This window comes from Euleptes europaea, chromosome 2 (assembly GCF_029931775.1).
Source record: "Euleptes europaea isolate rEulEur1 chromosome 2, rEulEur1.hap1, whole genome shotgun sequence".
Taxonomy (NCBI): Eukaryota; Metazoa; Chordata; class Lepidosauria; order Squamata; family Sphaerodactylidae; genus Euleptes; species Euleptes europaea.
This window is the reverse complement of record NC_079313.1, coordinates 103,465,237-103,483,237: the sequence shown is the minus strand read 5'-3', so window position 1 is coordinate 103,483,237 and position 18,001 is coordinate 103,465,237. Positions and strand designations below refer to the sequence as shown.

Sequence of the window (18,001 nt, the reverse complement as noted above, 5' to 3'; positions counted from 1 at the left end):
CACTCATGGCGAAGAGGAACTTGGCAACCCTAGCCTCTCCCCGCCCCCCGTGGGGAGATCTATGCCCGGTATGGCCCCCGAATGATGTTATAAATATGCAAATGGCCCTTGGCAGGAAAAAGGTTCCCCATCCCTGGCTTAGCGTCATCTAGCATGTTCAAGGCAGTGATGAAATTTTAATTGAGGATGCCCCACAAAAATCCAATAAACTGCATTAAACAAGGTGCCCTAAACCCTTCTTTGTTTCATAGAGAAATTTATATTACAGTAATTTTAAGTTAGTCTTTGAGTTAGCTTTCAGTTAGTCTGCTGAAAGTTAAAAGAGAAAGTGCCAAAGCAGGACTGCAGCTGAACATCAAGAAAACAAAAGTAATGACTACAGGAGAATTACAGAACTTTAAGGTTGACAATGAGGAAATTGAAATTGTTCAAGACTTTCTATTCCTTGGCTCCACCATCAACCAAAAGGGAGACTGCAGCCAAGAAATTAGAAGGAGATTGAGACTGGGAAGGGCAGCCATGAAGGAGCTAGAAAAGATTTTGAAGTGTAAGGATGTGACTCTGGCCACCAAGACTCGATTAATTCATGCCATCGTATTCCCTATTACTATGTATGGGTGTGAAAGCTGGACAATGAAGAAAGCTGATAGGAAGAAAATAGATTCCTTTGAAATGTGGTGTTGGAGGAGAGTGTTGCGGATTCCGTGGACTGCCAAAAAAACAAATCAGTGGGTTATAGATCAAATCAAGCCTGAACTGTCCCTAGAAGCTAAAATGACTAAACTGAGGCTGTCGTATTTTGGTCACGTCATGAGATGACAAGAGTCATTGGAAAAGACCGTCATGATAGGAAAAGTTGAGGGCAGCAGGAAAAGAGGAAGACCCAACAAGAGATGGATTGACTCAATAAAGGAAGCCACAGCCTTCAATTTGCAAGATCTGAGCAAGGCTGTCAGAGATAGGACATTTTGGAGGACTTTCATTCATAGGGTCGCCATGAGTCGGAAACGACTTGACGGCACTTAACACACACACACAAGTTAGTCTTTGAATAACAAGGGGGAAATCTATCAGAAATTGAGTAAGGATGCAACAAATGAAGCAGTTAAAGACTACTAGAATTATTAATACCTGACACAATAGTTCTATCAGAAATAATTGTTGGATACATTGGAATGTTTAAGACCTTTGATTAAAGAATTGGAATTGAGTATAGAGGTAAAAAAGGAGAGAACCAGACATTTTCAAGAAGGGATGTTTACCAACTCTTGAAAGACTGTGATCATTTCCTCCTTATGCACAGTTTGGAAGTGGTTAAGGGTTTCTTGATATTTCTGTTCTGCCTCCAACAGTTGCTCTGCTTTGTCCCTTTTTTCTTGCTCAGTTTTGGACTTCTCAGCTTCCAGTTCAATAGAAAGGCATTTCACCTCTCCTGCAGAAGTTACAAGAGATATAGTTTTTTTAAAAAAATATGTTGCCTTTCTACCCAACTTAGGGTCTCCAATGCTGAATAACATTAAAACAAACTTTTAAAACATTAAAACAAACTTTTAAAATATCTATATAAAACAATTAAAAACATTTAAACAAAACACAAATACATAAATAGGATGCTCAGTGAGAGAAAACAAAACAACCAAACAAAAACCAGGAAAGTTTTAACCCACTGGAAAAGACAATAATAGAGGGGGACAGATGAATATCCTGGGGAGGGAGTTTCATAGTTTTGGTTATCATGACCATAAAGGCCTCTTTTCAGGTCTAGCCTCAGATGGCAAGGGCGCCTAAAGCAGATGATGGTAGTGATTAGGTAGGTTCGTATGGGAGTAGGCAGTCCTTAAGATATGATGCCCCTGAGCCATACAGGACTTCAAAGGACAACAATAGCACCTTGAATAGAGTCTGGAAGCAAACTGGGAACTGGTGTCAGTGGAACAAGACTGGAATGATATGGTCCCTATGAAATGTTTAAATCAATGCTGTACTACACCTCAAGGAAGCCATATACATACTACTTCCTCATACAGACTGGAGCTCTCAGAAAATGCCTCTCACCTTGTATCACTTTCTTAGCCTCGCTGATTGTCTGAACTTGGATTTCCAGTTGACTCCTGATGACTTCTAGTTCGGACACATGCTGTTGAGCCTGAAATAGGCTTGCTTCCAGAAGTTCCTTTGCTAATCTATTGATCACAAATACAGAGTTTGTATTTACCTTTAGTCTCTTGCTTCTGACAAAGGAGGATCTAATTCCAACAAAGCCAGTTTTAATCTGAAAGAGCTATCAGAAAACTAAGTTCCATTATCTGTAGGAAGGAACTACATACTGCTTAATCAGACCTATGACTGATTGCCTGATGCTTTGATATTTTTACTAACTGTGGCAGTTAGGGACTGATAATTTGATCAAGAAAACAGCACAGACGTAGCAGATTTAACTGTTTTTCTGAAAATGGCTTTTCAGTCAGATTAGGAAGCTCCCCACAGCAGCATTTAGTGAAAAAACAACACACTAAATCCATGACTAATATAGACCTCCAGACTAATATACAGTTTGGCCCTAAACATATAGAAAACAAAGACAAAATTACAGATTTGTTCTAGCAGTTATCCAATTGTCATGTTGATACAAGCCCCAGCATCAGAAGAGACATACAATTAAGTACAAATTATGAAGATCTATGGACAGATCTATCATGTTATGTGCAGCATTTTTAGTCATACTTTGAATATTTTACCTGCTGTGCATCTACTGAGTTGCTTCCCACATGTACAGAACCACCCTTGCCACCTGCATATTAAATTGTGTCTCACTGTCCTAGAGGTGGCAGACTAGTTTCAAAGACTCATGTAGGAAAAATCCTCTCTCAAGATCACATCCAATAATTATTCTAACAGGCAAGGGTTTTCCTCTCCACCCTCTCACCTGATCTCTGTCACCTGCTGTGTAAGAGTCTGTCTCTCTCGTTCAACAGCCTCTAGTCTGACTGCCAACGCTGCTTTCTCATGCATTAGTAATTCTTTTTCTCTAGAAACCTTAGCTAGCACCTCCCGAAGATGACTCGACTCCTGATGTGCTTGTTCCAAAGTAGTTCTAGATGTTCCCTGCTGGTGACGAGCCTAGAAAGAATGAAAAGAAAAATTCATTTCAAGCACAAATTTCGCTTGTGTCACTAATGACAGCAAAACACCAAACTGCAAGGGGAAAAAGGCAACCCCAAACAGTTCCACTGTTTCACTTGCGGAACAACAGGGCATTTCCATGGCATGTATAACTACTAAAGTTATTACACTACAGGGCAAGATGGATCCATCACAGAATAACATCAATGTGTCAAAACATTATTATAGAGAAAGTTGGTTATATACAAAGAACAGAAAGCAAATATAAAATTTATATTCGTCTGACTGTTACAGTGTATGGTGCTTAACTGAGACACTTCACCTGGTATCCAGAGTTCAGAAAGAGCAGAATATGCTGACAAGACCTATGGGAATGATTCAAACAGCAGCTTAGGACACTTTCCACATATACTTACAAAGCACAGTTTTTATCATATAAAGAAGATTAAAATGTGGCTGTACAAACTTAGCAGTAGCCATGGGGAACAAAAATATTTATGAAAGAATACTATATATTAGTTATTTAATGTAACCAAAATGTAGTTGTGAGTTAAAATACAAAATGATATGCATCTTTGCTTTGATGCAAGTTCCACTAAACACACATACAACTGTATGCATACTTACCTGCGAGTAAGTTCTAAGTCAATTGTGTTAGGATAATGCTGTTAAAACAGATTTCTTTATCGTCAGGGCACACAGTTGCAGGAACAAAGTACAAACGAAAGGTGATATAGTATCCATAAGTCACACTAAGTTTAAAGACCTTTCTCAATGATAAAATCTTGAATGAACACTAAGTAATGTGCTTGATGCAATTCAGTTGAGTTCATTGGTCGATCAAGCAGTTTTAATAACTTACAAACAAACCAACATAAACACATCACTAATAAAGATAAAACATCAGTAAAATTGAAAACAGATTACCAACTCAACAATCACCCACATGCATATCCATCAATTCCTGTTTCTGGCGGTTGGATCTAGATTCAATTTTTCAATGACAGAATGGAATATTTCTCCCTCCCTCCTGCAGCCCACTGATTTTCACTAAATGCTACTCCTGCGAAATAGGGGATCCTGAGGAATAGCATGGAAGAGGTCACCAGCAGGAAACTGCCAATTTAGTCTGGATTGGACCCTGGGCCTGGATAATTAATCTGGCTATGTGTGGTATAGTATAACTAAAGTAGATCAAAGATTTTGAATTACTTAGGATCTTGTCTGTCTTTCTTAATTTTAAAATACAAGGATGTTTGAATTATGTTTCAATTCCTACTTGTCCTCAGTCTTTTCTTGCGAAGAAAGAGGTGCTCAACATGGCATGAACAGAACACATGATGAGGGAAGGGATTTGCAGCCGAGGATTGGCATTGAAGTAGTGTACAAACACCTAGTTTCTTTAAATTAAACAAAGTCCTCTAGGCCAGTTGAATTGAATTCAAGGGTACTCAAAGAACTTGCAGATGTAATTTCAGAGCAGATGTAATTTCTGAGCCTCTGTCCATTATTTTTGAGAAGTCTTGGAGAACAGGTGAGGTGCCAGAAGATTGGAGGCAAGCAAATGTTGACCCCATCTTCAAGAAGGGGGAAAAGGAGGATACTGGTAACTACCGACCCATCAGCTTAACTTCTATACTGGGAAAAGTTTTTGAACAAATCATCAAACAGTCCTTGAACATTTAGAAAGGATGGATCTGATTACTAAGAGCCAGCACGGGTTTCTCAAGAACAAGTCATGTCAGACTAATCTTATCTCCTTTTTTCACAAAGTTACTACCTTGCTGGATCAGGGGAATGCTGTAGACATAGTTTATCTTGATTTCAGTAAGGCTTTTGATAAGGTTCCACATAGTATTCTAGTTGATAAATTGGGAAAATGTGGTTTAGAGCCTATTTCTGTTAGGAGGTTCTGTAACTGGTTGACAGATCACACCCAAACAGCCCATTCCTGAAAGGGGGGGCCGAAACTCTTCTGAAGGCAGCGTGACCCCGCCGCCAACGTAAGTGCGTGTAATCGTGCGATTACACGCACTTACACTGGCAGCGAGGCCAGTCCCGCCAGCGGCCAAGCGCTGCGGCGCCTCACCCCTCCGCTGGTGTGGCCTCTCCGTGGCACAGGCCACGGTGGAGAGAGGCCGCGCCAGCGCAGGGGGGCATTTCGGGGGAGGAGCTGCCGGTTAGGCGGCTCCCTATCCTGGTTCAGCCAGTTATGTTGGCGCCGGGAACAGCGGTGCTGCGCCTGCTTTTAAGCAGGCGCTGCCTCGCTGTTTTCAATGGGGCTTTTAGCCTCAGTAAAACAAGTAAAAAAGCCATTTCACGGCTTTTTTGTTTTGTTTTACGGCGTGCGCACATCGGCTTAGGAAGAGGCGCCACTGCGCCTCTTCCACGCCGACTCCGCATGCCGTTATTTCAGGAACGGGCTGAAAGAATGCTTGTTAATGGTTCCTCATCCACTTGGAGAAAAGTGACTAGTGGAGTGCCTCAGGGATCAGTCCTTGGCCCTGTGTTCAATATCTTTATAAATGATTTGGATGAAGGAACAGAGGGGATGCTTATTAAATTTGCAGATGTTAATAATTTGGGAGGGGTGGCAAATACGGTAGAAGATAGAGCCAGGATACAGGATGATATTGAAAGGCTGGAGAATTGGGCTAAAACTAATAAAATGCACTTCAACAAAGATAAATGTAAAGTTCTGCATTTAGGTAGGAAAAATCAAATGCATAATTATAGAATGGAGGAGACTTGTCTCAGCAGTAGTGTGTGCGAGAAGGATCTTGGGATCTTAGTAGACCAAACACTGAACATGAGTCAGCAGTGTGATGCAGTCGTTAAAAAGGCAAATGCGATCTTGGGCTGTATCAACAGAAGTATAGTGTCCAGATCATGTGAAGTGATAGTATCGCTTTACTCTGCTCTGGTTAAACCTCACCTAGAGTACTGTGTTCAGTTTTGGATACTGCAATTTAAGAAAGATGTAGACAAGCTGGAATGGGTATAGAGGAGGGCAACAAAGATGGTGAGGGGTCTGGAGACCAAGTCCTATGAGAAAAGGTTGAAGGAGCTGGGTATGTTTAGCCTGACGCTGGGTATGTTTAGCCTGAAGCTGGGTATGTTTAGCCTGAAGAGAAGACTGAGAGGGGATATGATAACCATCTTCAAGTACTTGAAGGGGTGTCATATAGAGGATGGTGCCGAATTGTTTTCTGTTGCTCCAGAACCAACGGATTGAAATTAAATCAAAAGAGTTTCCGTCTAGACATTAGGAAGAATTTTCTAACAGTTAAAACAGTTCCTCAGTGGAACAAGGCTTCCTTGGGAGGTGGTAAGCTCTCCTTCCCTGGAGGTTTTTAAGCAGAGGCTAGATGGCCATCTGTCAGCAATGCTGATTCTATAACCTTAGGCAGATAATGAGAGGACACCTTGGCCATCTTCTGGGCATGAAGTATGGGTCACTGAGGGTGTGGGGGGGTAGTTTAGAATTTCCTGCATTGTGCAGGGGGTTGGACTAGATGACCCTGGTGATCCCTTCCAACTGTATGATTCTATGTTAAATTATTTCTATTTAGCAGTTCCTTGGAAAGGCCAGGGATTGACTTTTTCCCCTTAAGAGCACACTGAAATGATCTGGGCATTGTTTTAAAGAATGTAAAATTTTGAAATAGTTTTCAATGTTTGCTATCGTTATTGGTAACAAATTTTTTTTCTTAAGTTATCTTCCTAGAACAGGTAACTAGGAATTTGCTGAAAAACTGGTCCCTTAATAAATGAAATGGTTACTCAATGTTTTTAAGAATATCATTTGTATTAGCTTGGAAAAATTATAATTGGGCAAAAATTCTGCCTTCAGAATTTCTGTTAGTAATAGGTAACTAAATCACCCTTTGCAGATGGATACTACAAGGCTGCAACATTATTTTCACTAATCTAGTAGATCAAAGACATGGGTATATCATAGCTGGGAAGTGCAGGTTCTGGTTCTAAAGTCACATTGTTATAATATCCCTGGTGATGAGTTTATTTAGAGCCACATATGAGACTTATGACCTTTTATGCATGGGTTGTTTCCTTGTGATTACTCCCCGACTACTTTGGGGCTCCGTTCCCATTATGCACACTTTTCCCGACTTTTAGAAATCACTTCACTCTCTCCCCATGTTTTCTGGATGCTGCCAGAAACAGCAACCAGAAAACGCGGGGGAAACACAAGGAGAGAGCACAGTTGCTTCTAAAGGTTGTAAAAGACTTACATAATGAAAACAAAGCTCCAAAGTAGTTGGGGGGGTGATCACCATGGAAACAACCCATGCATAAAAGGCCTTATGAAAACAACTTCTAAAGCCTAAGCAGTGCTGCTAGAAGAATTCTGTCATCCAGCAACACTGAAGCCAGCTCTAGAAGCACATTTCGAGCAGTGTCTATATGGCCTTCAGTCTCCTCACATACACACCTGACTGAGCTCTTCATGTGTCTCTTTATGTTCAGCTCTCAAAATTCTCAACTCTTCCTGCAAATTTTCTTGCATTTCTTCAGCTTGATGTAACAACTGCTCCAATTGCATCTTCTCTGACTGTAGTTCCTTGTTTGTTCTTTCAGTCTGATTGAGCCGCTTCTTGGAAGACATCCTAATTCCCTCCAGGTTATCCACTTTCTTCAACAGGGACTGGTTTTCCTGCTCCAACTGGATGCAAAGAAAAGCCAGCAGCAATCAATTAATGTTGAGTCTTCCTGCGAGCAGCTCCACCCCCAGCTGAAGCAAACGCAAACTTCATATTTACCCACTCTGTACATTCACTTCCAACAGCTGACGGTTGTTCAGCAAAAGTAATTATTTGGGAATGGTCTTACCTTCAACAGAAGTTGATTTAAATCCACTTTGTCCAGTGCTAAAGACTCATTAAGGGCACTCATCTTTGCAGTCACCTCACGAAGATCAGCAGCTTCTATTACCAGTTTATTTTGTGCCAAGGTTAACTCTGCAATTGATTGCTCAGCCTGGGAGAACAAAATGAAAGAGGGGAAACAACTACATGACAACATTTTGGTAAATGGCCTGGATCTGAAGGACCACAGCTGAAGTTTCATTTATGTATGTATTTTTCTGCTCTTTCTTCCCACTGCAATGCCACATCTTCCCCATCCCCCACCCACTCCTGAATTGTTGGGATAATCATCCAGAACAACAGAACATGCAATGAGGCAAAGACAGTTGCAGCTGGGACAGGGGTATAAATGGGGAGGGGACCTGTATCCCTTCCTTGTGTAAGAATGAGTACTTTCCATTTATGCAAAAGGCTCTCTGGATTTAAGCCTTTTTTTAGGTCACTGCTCTTCTTTACTATTTATTCCAGTGCCTCTCTGTGACACAGGATTGCCACATATTATCTTATGGAAAATATTAATATTGATCAGAGATACAGGTTTCTAGTTATAAACTACCAGCGTCATAAACTGGAACATGAGGCACTTTCCTGCTTTGTGATCATTCACTTTTTTGTCTTACTGATCTTCTATTATGCCCTCTGTATTTCTGCTAGTACTTTTCCTTCTGTTATAGTAACAGACACTGCATCACACTAGATTGGTCAGCTCAGCCCCAGTGCACAATTTCAAATGCTGCTGCAGCGCAAAACAGTAGGGGGCATACATGTGGTTTCTCCGTAACAGAGTTTCAGACTAGTCTTTAACAAGCTCTACTGTGCCAAGGGAAAAGACAACTGGGTGAGTGATGGCAGAGCAACATGGCTATGTGATAGTCAGGATTGTTTTTGCATCTGCTTCTCTACATGGCCATGCCTTTAACCCAGATAAAGGTGTGACAGGCACCAGAATATGTAAAATCAAAAGCCGGGAACTCAACATCAGCACTACATGGCTTTTAAGAACACCCCAATGGATTTTTTTAAAATTTAAATTGAGCAGCAGGACCTCACAAGAAAATGTAAATATAAATATACCTTATCCAGTGCCAAAGCAAGTTCATGTTTTTCTTGCTTCACAAGCTCGCCATCAAGGTGAGACTTTTTCAGAGCTTCTCCCTTGGCCACCAACTCATTCTTTAACAATGAGTGCTTTTCTTCAAGGGCATTTAAGCGTTTCTGACTGGATAAGCAGAAGAAACACACTTTGTTTTTTAAGCAAGCAGAGAGGACTCCAGTGCTGAGAAAGAGCAAGATGAATGCCTTAAATCCTAACTGCTATCAGAAGAGGGGGCTCTTCCACAGAACAAAATGAAATTCACTATGCCCTTTTACTAGGACTGGGGAGGGGGACAAAGCTTCCAACCGCTCCTCCCCAAACTAACACACCACAAGACAAACATGGCTGCAGAGGACAGGGATAATCTGTCTTGAGACTTAAGGTTTTCGTTTCAGACTATTTTATTTATAGTCTGCCTTTCTCAGTAAGATCCAAGGCAGCTTACAAAATTTAAAACAATGCCACAGGAACAGTGTAAGACATACAACAGTGTAAGGCGGTAACACTCATTCAGTGGTCCAGGAGCCACCTGGGGCTCTTCTGTGCACTGTTGCCCAATCGGTATCCATCCCATGTTCCAGGAAAGTGGGCAAGGCCATCGCTCGTTGGGGCTTGCGGCTGGCAAGCGGTTTCTACCTTGAAGTAGCTGCAGCCGGCAAGCACCACAACAGGCACCCAGGAAAAGAGCAGGCTGGCCACAGTGGGGTGGTGATGGTTTTACTCCCCCCCCCTTTCTCCACTGCCACCTTGCTCTCCTCTGGAAGCCGTGGCAATGCTGGGCCTCATGCTGAGGGGAAAGTGGGAAGGCAGAGAGGGAAACCCTTCACCTCACTCCAGAAACACAAAGGCTAGCTAAGGTTCAACAGTGGTGGGGAAAGACAACCCTATATGCTCAGAGGTACTCTGGTAATATTAGTTATTCATTTAATAGTAATAGTCCTGTCTTTTATTATTATGATGTGCATGCTTGGTGGGGTAGCACACAGGGCATTCTTTAGTCAGGTGGATGTTTTGGTTGATGGGCTCTTCACAACACGTGGAGTACCTCTGGTATAAGGCAATATCATTCCCACTTCAGAGCTAAGCAGTAAAAGAAAACAAAGCATTGAAACGTACCCCCTGCATTTTAAAAGGTTACAAAATGTAGTAGGTGGTTAGTTGGAGTGCTCACCCCTGATTACATCAGAGGCACCACCCTGAAAATTGCACAGTCAACAAAGACCTGCTGCTTGGATATAAAAATCCATGGAAGCTTACATGTACTCTCTGTCTCTCAGTACCCTTTCCATCTCCTGCAGCTGGTCTTCTTTCTCCCTGACCTCTGTGTCGCCTTTCAGATGTAGCTTAGTGTTGCTTTGGCGTAAGTGCCGGGCCTCCTCTTCCAGGACTTCCAGTTGCTGTTGCAGTTCTTCTTTGGACTTTTCCAAGATTGCATGGCCACTGTGAAGCAACAAATGCCAGTTAGAAGGAGTGGGGGGGGGGAGAATCAATCCACATGTAAAGGCTTAGTCACAGTTTAAGCAGTTGCTTCGAGTACATACTAGAAAATTAAATGACTTAACATCCAAAGCAAGATGTGCTGCAAGAAAAACAAACTCAATGCTATAAATAAAATAATGTATTTCACAACAGAAACATCTCTAGAAGATGGTGGAAGCATTGACACGGCTGACCTGCGAAGAGTCTCCACCATGGACTGGAAATGCTGCAGTTGGCTAGTGAGCGTGTCTTGTTCTCCTTCTAGTTGCTGGAGCCTCTGTCTTAGGAATTTACATTCCTCTTCCTGCTGCTCTCGTTGTTTCTCCAGGGAGCTGACAGACTTCTGACTGGATAAGAGCTGGTGCTTCAGGTGCTGCAAGGGGAAAAAAAGGCAAAACCTAATGGCCAGAAAGCAGTGACAGGACAGCTGCAGACAGGACAGGAGCAGCTGGAGACTCAAGAGATATTCAGATTGAGGGAACTAATTGCCAGTCAGGGCATAAGAACTTTGTGGGAAGAGGTGGGAAGGAGGAAGTGGTTTAGAAGTCTGTCTACAAAGGAAGGATTGCTAGAAATAGGAGGCAGAACATCATTGACAAAGCAATTCAATTGCAAGAGCACAGCAGAGATTTATTACTGGTGATATGAATTCTTATTTGCAAGACAGCACCTGAATCCCTCTCACCTGCACCTTGTTGCTCCTCTTAGTTAGGACATCACGCACTAAAATAACAGCACCCTCTGGGTCACAGGCATTCATCTGCAAGAGACTGAAGGGATCAGGACAGTTCTCGGCATCTGGGTTGCCAACTGTTGTGTTGTTGTCATCGATTACTACCTGAAATCCAAGACCAGTTAAATCTGTCAGTACACAAAATGCTGGGGTGGGTCCAATAGTGTGTTTCCACTGGCAGGTGGGACGAACAGGAGCTGGATTTTAGGGCTGCAGCAGAAGGGAGGAGCCACAAAAAGTCACATTATGTGGGTGGAAGTCCTTGTGCCCATGGAAATGCAACATCGGGTCCACTCCACTGATTCTACTTATTTGTCTTCAACTCTTGAGAAATTAAATGATGGTGTTCTTCCGGTGGACAGTGCATTTCTAGAATGGGAAATTAAGCTAACATAGCAGTATAAATACCACACACCCTCCCAGTCAAATGGAAGATGTTCTAAGGCATTCTTCATCTAACTTGGCTTCACATTTTTAATGATGCAATTTCATTCTTCCTACCAGTGCATTACAGGATGTCTTTATGAATGCATCACAGTACCTTAGTAATTGCACTGACTTCTTGTCTTCTGGACAAAATTTAAGGGGCTGGTTTTCACTTATGAAGTCCTTAAATAGGTCAGATAATCCTCCTCCATTATGTTCATTGCCATCTCACTGACTTAGAGAAGTTGACTAGCTTCCTATATGGGTGCCAAGTTAGAATAGTGAGAGCACATGGAGGCATGGATTCCAGCTGGATTCCTACATACACTAGAAGAAGGATATTTTCACTAATCCCCCTGCCTAGGGCTGTTGAAAAAAAAATATTCGGTATAGTTTGGCTTCGGCAAAATTCGGCCCGTTTTTATTCGGGCCGTGCCGAAGTCCGAACTCCCCCGCTTCGGATCCCCGAAAATTCGGGGGGATCCGGAGTTTGGGGAAAAATTCGGCCCCCCGCGTGCCTTCAGGGGGCTTCCCTGAAGGCGCGCAGGGGGCCCTTTAAACAGATCTGTTTAAAGGACCCACACACGCCTTCAGGGAAGCCCCCTGAAGGCGCGCAGGGGGCCCTTTAAACAAGCCCCTCTGCGGTGTCTGCGCAGGCAGCACAGAGGGTTTCCAGCCCCCCCACAAGCCCTGCCGGGACTCCCGGCAGGGCTGGCAAGACCCTCTGCGCTGTCTGCGCAGACAGCCGGGAGGCGCAGATCTATTTAAAGGGCCCGCCTCGCGCCTCCAGGGTAGGTCCCTGGAGGCCCGCGGGGGGGGGGGGGAACAGATCTGCGCCTTCTAGCTGGAAGGCGCAGATCTGTTTAAAGGGGCCAAATTTGCCGAATTTATTCGGGAACACCCCGAACTCGGCGAATTCGGCTCCCCGGTTTCCCCCCTTTTTGAGTTCAATTCGTCCAAACTGAAAAACCGCCGAATTGCGGGAAATTCGGCTGTTTTTCGGTTCGGACTGAACCAAATCAACAGCCCTACCCCTGCCCATGGGAGACCTCCAGCTCTCCCACCCAAGCTATTCCTGGGGGTTCCCCATCCACCAGGAGTAGCATTTCAAGGGCATTTGGGACTGCTGCAGGAGGGGGGAAATAAGTGAAATTTGTCCATCCTCTTGTACCCATAGAAATCTAGATTGGAAGTATAATGCAGAATGGAGTCCTTTGACAACTGCAGCCTCTTCTTAAGACTATGTGCATTTCAGAATTGTTGTACAATTTCCCTTTGCACATCACTGGCATTAAAGTAGTAGGATGTGGGTTTTTAATATATCTTACAATGTAGCTTTTACTTTTAATTTACTATCATAAAAAGTCAATAGTCTAGATGCTAATATTATTTCAGTTTTATCTTGTGCTGCTGCCGTATTAAATGAATAGATCATTTCCTAATTCAAAAGGTAACGGATAAAATTGGGTACCAAAGTGAAAAGAAACCATCGCCCATAATTTTTCTGGAAAAATACAAGAAGAGCAGGATAATAAACATGAGAGATCTCAATAATTCCTACTTTTATTATTTCTTTTATCGCATGCTGAAGGAAAAGGATCTCTTCATTTGCATCTTTAATCAGTGAATGTTCATATTCTAGCTCCAAACGATTAGCGCCCTAGAGAAAGAATAAAGGGTAATAAGGAGAGAATTGCATCTTTCTTCCATAATTTCCAGTCTTTTAAACACTTCACAAGTGTTTACGACATAAATTTAATAGAAATACTGAATGACAAATGTCATGCTAATGGAGCGTTTCTTTGATTCTAATTCCTCATTAGTCAGAATATGCCATATATCTAGTTCCCTGGAGAGGCAACATAAAAATGTTCTAAATAAATAAATATTCCTGCCTTTAGGTGTCCCCAGCAGTGGAGATTTTCTCAGAACAATCAGTACCCACTTTGCAGTTGGGTTTCAGGACTGATTTTGGAACAGAAACTGCCTCAGCCAGCCTCATCTATGACCTTTGTTGGGAACATAACTGAAAAGTGCATTCCTGTTACTTCTGCTGGACTTCTTGGCAGCTTTCAGTACCACTGACCACACTATCCTTCTGGATCACTTGGCTGGGTGCCTGACGTACCCTGCTCCACTGTTTCCATTCCTACCTGATCACTTCCAACAGGTGGAGCTGGGAACGAGTTTTGTTCAGCGCCATGCCAGAATGTTGTGCTATTCCTCAAGGTTCACTTCTTTCCCACCCCCCCATGGGTGTTTAACCTCTACATGAAACTGCTAGGAAAGGTCACCGAGAGTTATGCAGTGAAATGGTGTCATCAACATGCAAATGACATGCAACTCTCTCCCCTTTCCAACTGAGTCGGGTGTGGTCATGGATATTCTGAACCTGCACTGGATTACAATAATGGCCTGAATGAGGGCCAATACATGTGAAATGTAATACAGATAAGACAGAGGGACTGTGTGTGTGAAATTGGTGCCGATTGTGGAACTGGAAAATAGCGCCTCACCCAGAATATGCTAGTTCCCTCAGAATGAGCAGGTTCACGGTTTGAAGGTGCTGTTAGATCCAGATCTACAGCCACGTGATGAGATTTCATCTGTATTAAGTGGCACCCCTAACCCGCTTCAACAGATTTGCCAGCTACATTCCTTCCCTGAAAAGGCTGATCCTGTCACTGTGATTCATACTCCTCACCTCTAGGTTTGATTACTGAAAAGTGCTCTATGTGGGGCTGCCCCAGAAGACAGTTTGGAAATTTCAGTTAATCCAAAATGCCAAGGCTGTTTCTCTGTTTTTGCATAATAGAGCCACTGGATTGTTTTTTTCAGACACACTGTTGACGCACCAGAATCTCCACAGTGTCTCCAAGAGCCTTCATTGTCTTCTCTTTTTCCTCATTCTGCTTTTGAGACTGTTCAAGTAATTCAGTAAGCTCCATCACCCTAGGAAAACAACACCAGCATTTATAGCACACCTGCTTTTCACTAATACTGGTGAGAATTTACATAGCACTCTCAAAAGTTCAGTCCAAGACAAAAGAAGACCATGTTTTTTGAACCATTTTCTGTTACTTGAGAACCTCAGTTTCTTAGCAGCATCCTGTTATTAAATCAGCGTCTTCCAGGTTATGTTCTTTTTATCAGACTTCCGAGGATCTCAGGAACATAAAAGCTCTATGTAATGCCCAATGGCGCAGAATGGTAAGCTGCAGTACTGCAGTTGAAGCTCTGCTCACGACCTGAGTTCGATACTGATGAAAGTTGGTTTCAGGTAGCCAGCTGAGCCTTCCATCCTTCCGAGGTCGGTAAAACGATTGGTAAAATGAGTACCCAGCTTGCTGGGAGTAAAGTGTATATGACTGGCGAAGGCAAACCACCTTGTAAACAAAGTCTGCCTAGTGAATGTCGTGATGTGACAACACCACATGGGTCAGTAATGACCCAGTGCGTGCACATCTTTACCCTTAATGCTGCAATAAATTTGCCCACACAACTCCACACATAACCCACAGTTCTAATTCCAATATACCACCAGTGCAGAACAGGATGAGAAACACTATCTGTTCATGCATATGCTCTCTTAATAAAGCAACCACAAATCACCTAATCTACAGCACACTTAATAATGCCATCTGAAACCAAATTATGCTAAAAACAGCAAGTTTTAGATACAACCACACTCTTACTCATACATACAATTTTCCTCTAGAGGAACTGTCAGGTGAAAATTGTTTCTGGGAGTAATCATAGATGCAGAGAGAAAGACAGAGATTCAAACATCTGCTTTTACCAACAAAGACCATATGTTAGGATCACATTAACTATTTGGTCCACTAACAGGCCTCTTATTAAATCTAGTACCAGATACTCAAAGTATAGGATAGTAAGCGATTATGGAGTGATTTGTCCAATCATTCATACTAAATACCTTGAAAACAGTCATACATTTCCCAATCATTCAAGTTATTTACCTCGACAGATTCTACTTTCACAACACTCTACAGCAGGAGTCCCCAACCTTTTTGAGCCTGTTGGCACTTTTGGCATTCTGACACAGGGTGGTGGGCAGAACCAGAAAATGGCCATCCCTGGAAGCAGAGCCAGCCACAAAATGACAGGGAGTGAGGTTATTCTTAACTCTAATAGTAACTCTTAAACATTTCAGGCAGAAACTCTGTTTAACAGGTTGCCTTTTAAAATATTTTCTTGTGTATACATTCAGTGACACAGCGAAGATCCTTGTGCTGGGGTGGCAACTGCTCCTAAAGCAACATTTTAAAAAATCTGCTCAGCCAATTAGATATCCAATGGCCAATCACAAGCCCTCCAGGGCAAAAATGTAATATGGCCCTGTCCACTTTCTAAAAACACTTGGTGGGTGTCAGGAAAGGTGTCCCTATTGGGGACCCCTGTTTTACAGCAATTAACTCCCCCAGCTATCTATACAGGTGTAGCTCTCTTTATAAAGGCAGCAAGCACTGGAAGAAAATAACTATTTGATGTGATTTCATGTTGTGCCAGCATGAAAAATCCACAATAAGCGAGGAGAGTTGTTAGTATGTATTTTAAAGGCAGTTTACCTGCTCCGAAGATCTTCTTTCACCAAGTCTCCACTGCTGAATGCTTGTGCTTTCTGGCATATATCTTTATTCAGATCAATTTTCTCAGGCTTCACATCAAATTGCTTCTGTTGGATCTGACCCTTCAGGTCAGGGCTTCCTAATCGCCTAGCCTCCCAAGACTGTTGATCGGAGTTTAGGCGAAAGCAATTGACAAGTATAGTGCTAGACAGCTTTACTTGCTCAGCACGTAACTCTGAGAAATCTCTGAAAAAGAAGTAAATAATACAGGACCTGGACAGCAAAAATTTCCTCTATAGTGTGTTTAAAACAAGATGAAAAAGTAATAGTAAAATTTTCCAGATAAATTAACTGTTTGCATAGTCTAAAAACACTGAAGGAAAATTTCAAATCCCCTGAACAAATTTCACTGAATAGACATACAGAAGATACGTATCATTTGCCCAACTGTATGAATTCTAAAATACTACAAACGCACCCCCCCCAATGCACTGCATGAGAAAGGAGCATTGAGGGTTCATGCTGGGCAGTACAAAGCAGAAGTCTGGAAGGAGGGAAGGGCTTTCTAGTCCACAGTCATTTCTCCAACTTTCCAAGCTCATGTTCTTGCAACAAAAGGTAAGAAGTATAGATGTTCCCAAAGAAAACGGCTCTGCCACTACATTTTTAGCTCTGTGTCCTAACAAGTGAAAGTTTAAGTTCTAACACACAGTATGATCTGGGAGGGCCAGGTTTAATTCCCCACTCTGCCACAGAAGCTTGCTGGGGAGAGACACACCCTCTCAGCCTAACCTACCTCACAGGGAAGGCAGGGCATAAATGATGTAAATAAATAAAAACTTAAAGCACAATATGAAGCTATTCTTTTTTTATTCTAAGAACTAAAAGTTGAGGCTGCTTAAGCTACCAATTCTCCTACCTTCTATGAACAATTCAATGTATTACAGTTTAGGGGAGGAACATTGTCAATAAATATACAAACCATGAATGCTGCAAAATTCAGAGTAGCTAGATCGAGTTCCAGCATACCTAGGAAGAGGCTGCAAGTACATCAAGCCTCAAGCAACAGCACAGCCCTAATGCAACCCATGCAGAAAGAGAAAAGCATTTTCCCATGATGTCCAGTGACACTGAACCTTTCCAATCTGCAGCATATATAACTTTAGCCGCTGCAGACATTGAGTTAATACATGAAGAGAATGAAGGAGGCTTAAGACAAGGTCATTTCACTAGATACGCTGATTCACCACTTAGAAGCTGTGGAGTCCATTGCAAACCGCAAGCATTGCTGGCCCAAAATATACAGAAGGAATTTCTGCATAGCAATAGAAGTCACATGACATAGCTCTCTTTGATGTTTAGCAGTAAATAATTTCATATCTGACTAATAGAAGAACCTGTTCCTCCTCACCTGTCAGTTGCTGTCTTCATCTCCAGGAAATAACGGCGCAAGGTCACCACCTGACGCCATATACCGAGGATACGATCCTGTTCTGCCCACATATATTTGTCAAAGTGCTATGCAAAGACAACAGCAAACAAAAGCTTACTTTCCCTGTTTCAGACCTCAACAATCCTTTTAGGACGCAAAGATGAATCTTATTACAAGTAGGGCTGTCAATTCGGTTCGGTCCGAACTGAAAATCAACCGAATTTCCCCTGATTCGGT

General features: G+C 42.4%; 1 protein-coding gene across 1 annotated transcript in view; it reads right to left on the bottom strand.

Annotated features, from left to right (window-relative positions):
• The window catches only part of CEP250 (centrosomal protein 250), a 50,003-nt gene that overhangs the window by 26,337 nt on the left and 5,665 nt on the right, over positions 1 to 18,001 (bottom strand). The window contains exons 5-17 of the mRNA XM_056845533.1: positions 17,744 to 17,850; positions 16,333 to 16,578; positions 14,599 to 14,695; positions 13,305 to 13,403; positions 11,270 to 11,422; positions 10,779 to 10,957; positions 10,363 to 10,545; positions 9,084 to 9,228; positions 7,975 to 8,121; positions 7,577 to 7,807; positions 2,927 to 3,120; positions 2,056 to 2,183; positions 1,263 to 1,432 (exon numbers count right to left, since the gene is read on the bottom strand). Of these exons, the coding sequence (XP_056701511.1) occupies positions 1,263 to 1,432; positions 2,056 to 2,183; positions 2,927 to 3,120; positions 7,577 to 7,807; positions 7,975 to 8,121; positions 9,084 to 9,228; positions 10,363 to 10,545; positions 10,779 to 10,957; positions 11,270 to 11,422; positions 13,305 to 13,403; positions 14,599 to 14,695; positions 16,333 to 16,578; positions 17,744 to 17,850 (2,079 nt within the window). The remainder of the gene's footprint in view (positions 1 to 1,262; positions 1,433 to 2,055; positions 2,184 to 2,926; positions 3,121 to 7,576; positions 7,808 to 7,974; positions 8,122 to 9,083; positions 9,229 to 10,362; positions 10,546 to 10,778; positions 10,958 to 11,269; positions 11,423 to 13,304; positions 13,404 to 14,598; positions 14,696 to 16,332; positions 16,579 to 17,743; positions 17,851 to 18,001) is intronic.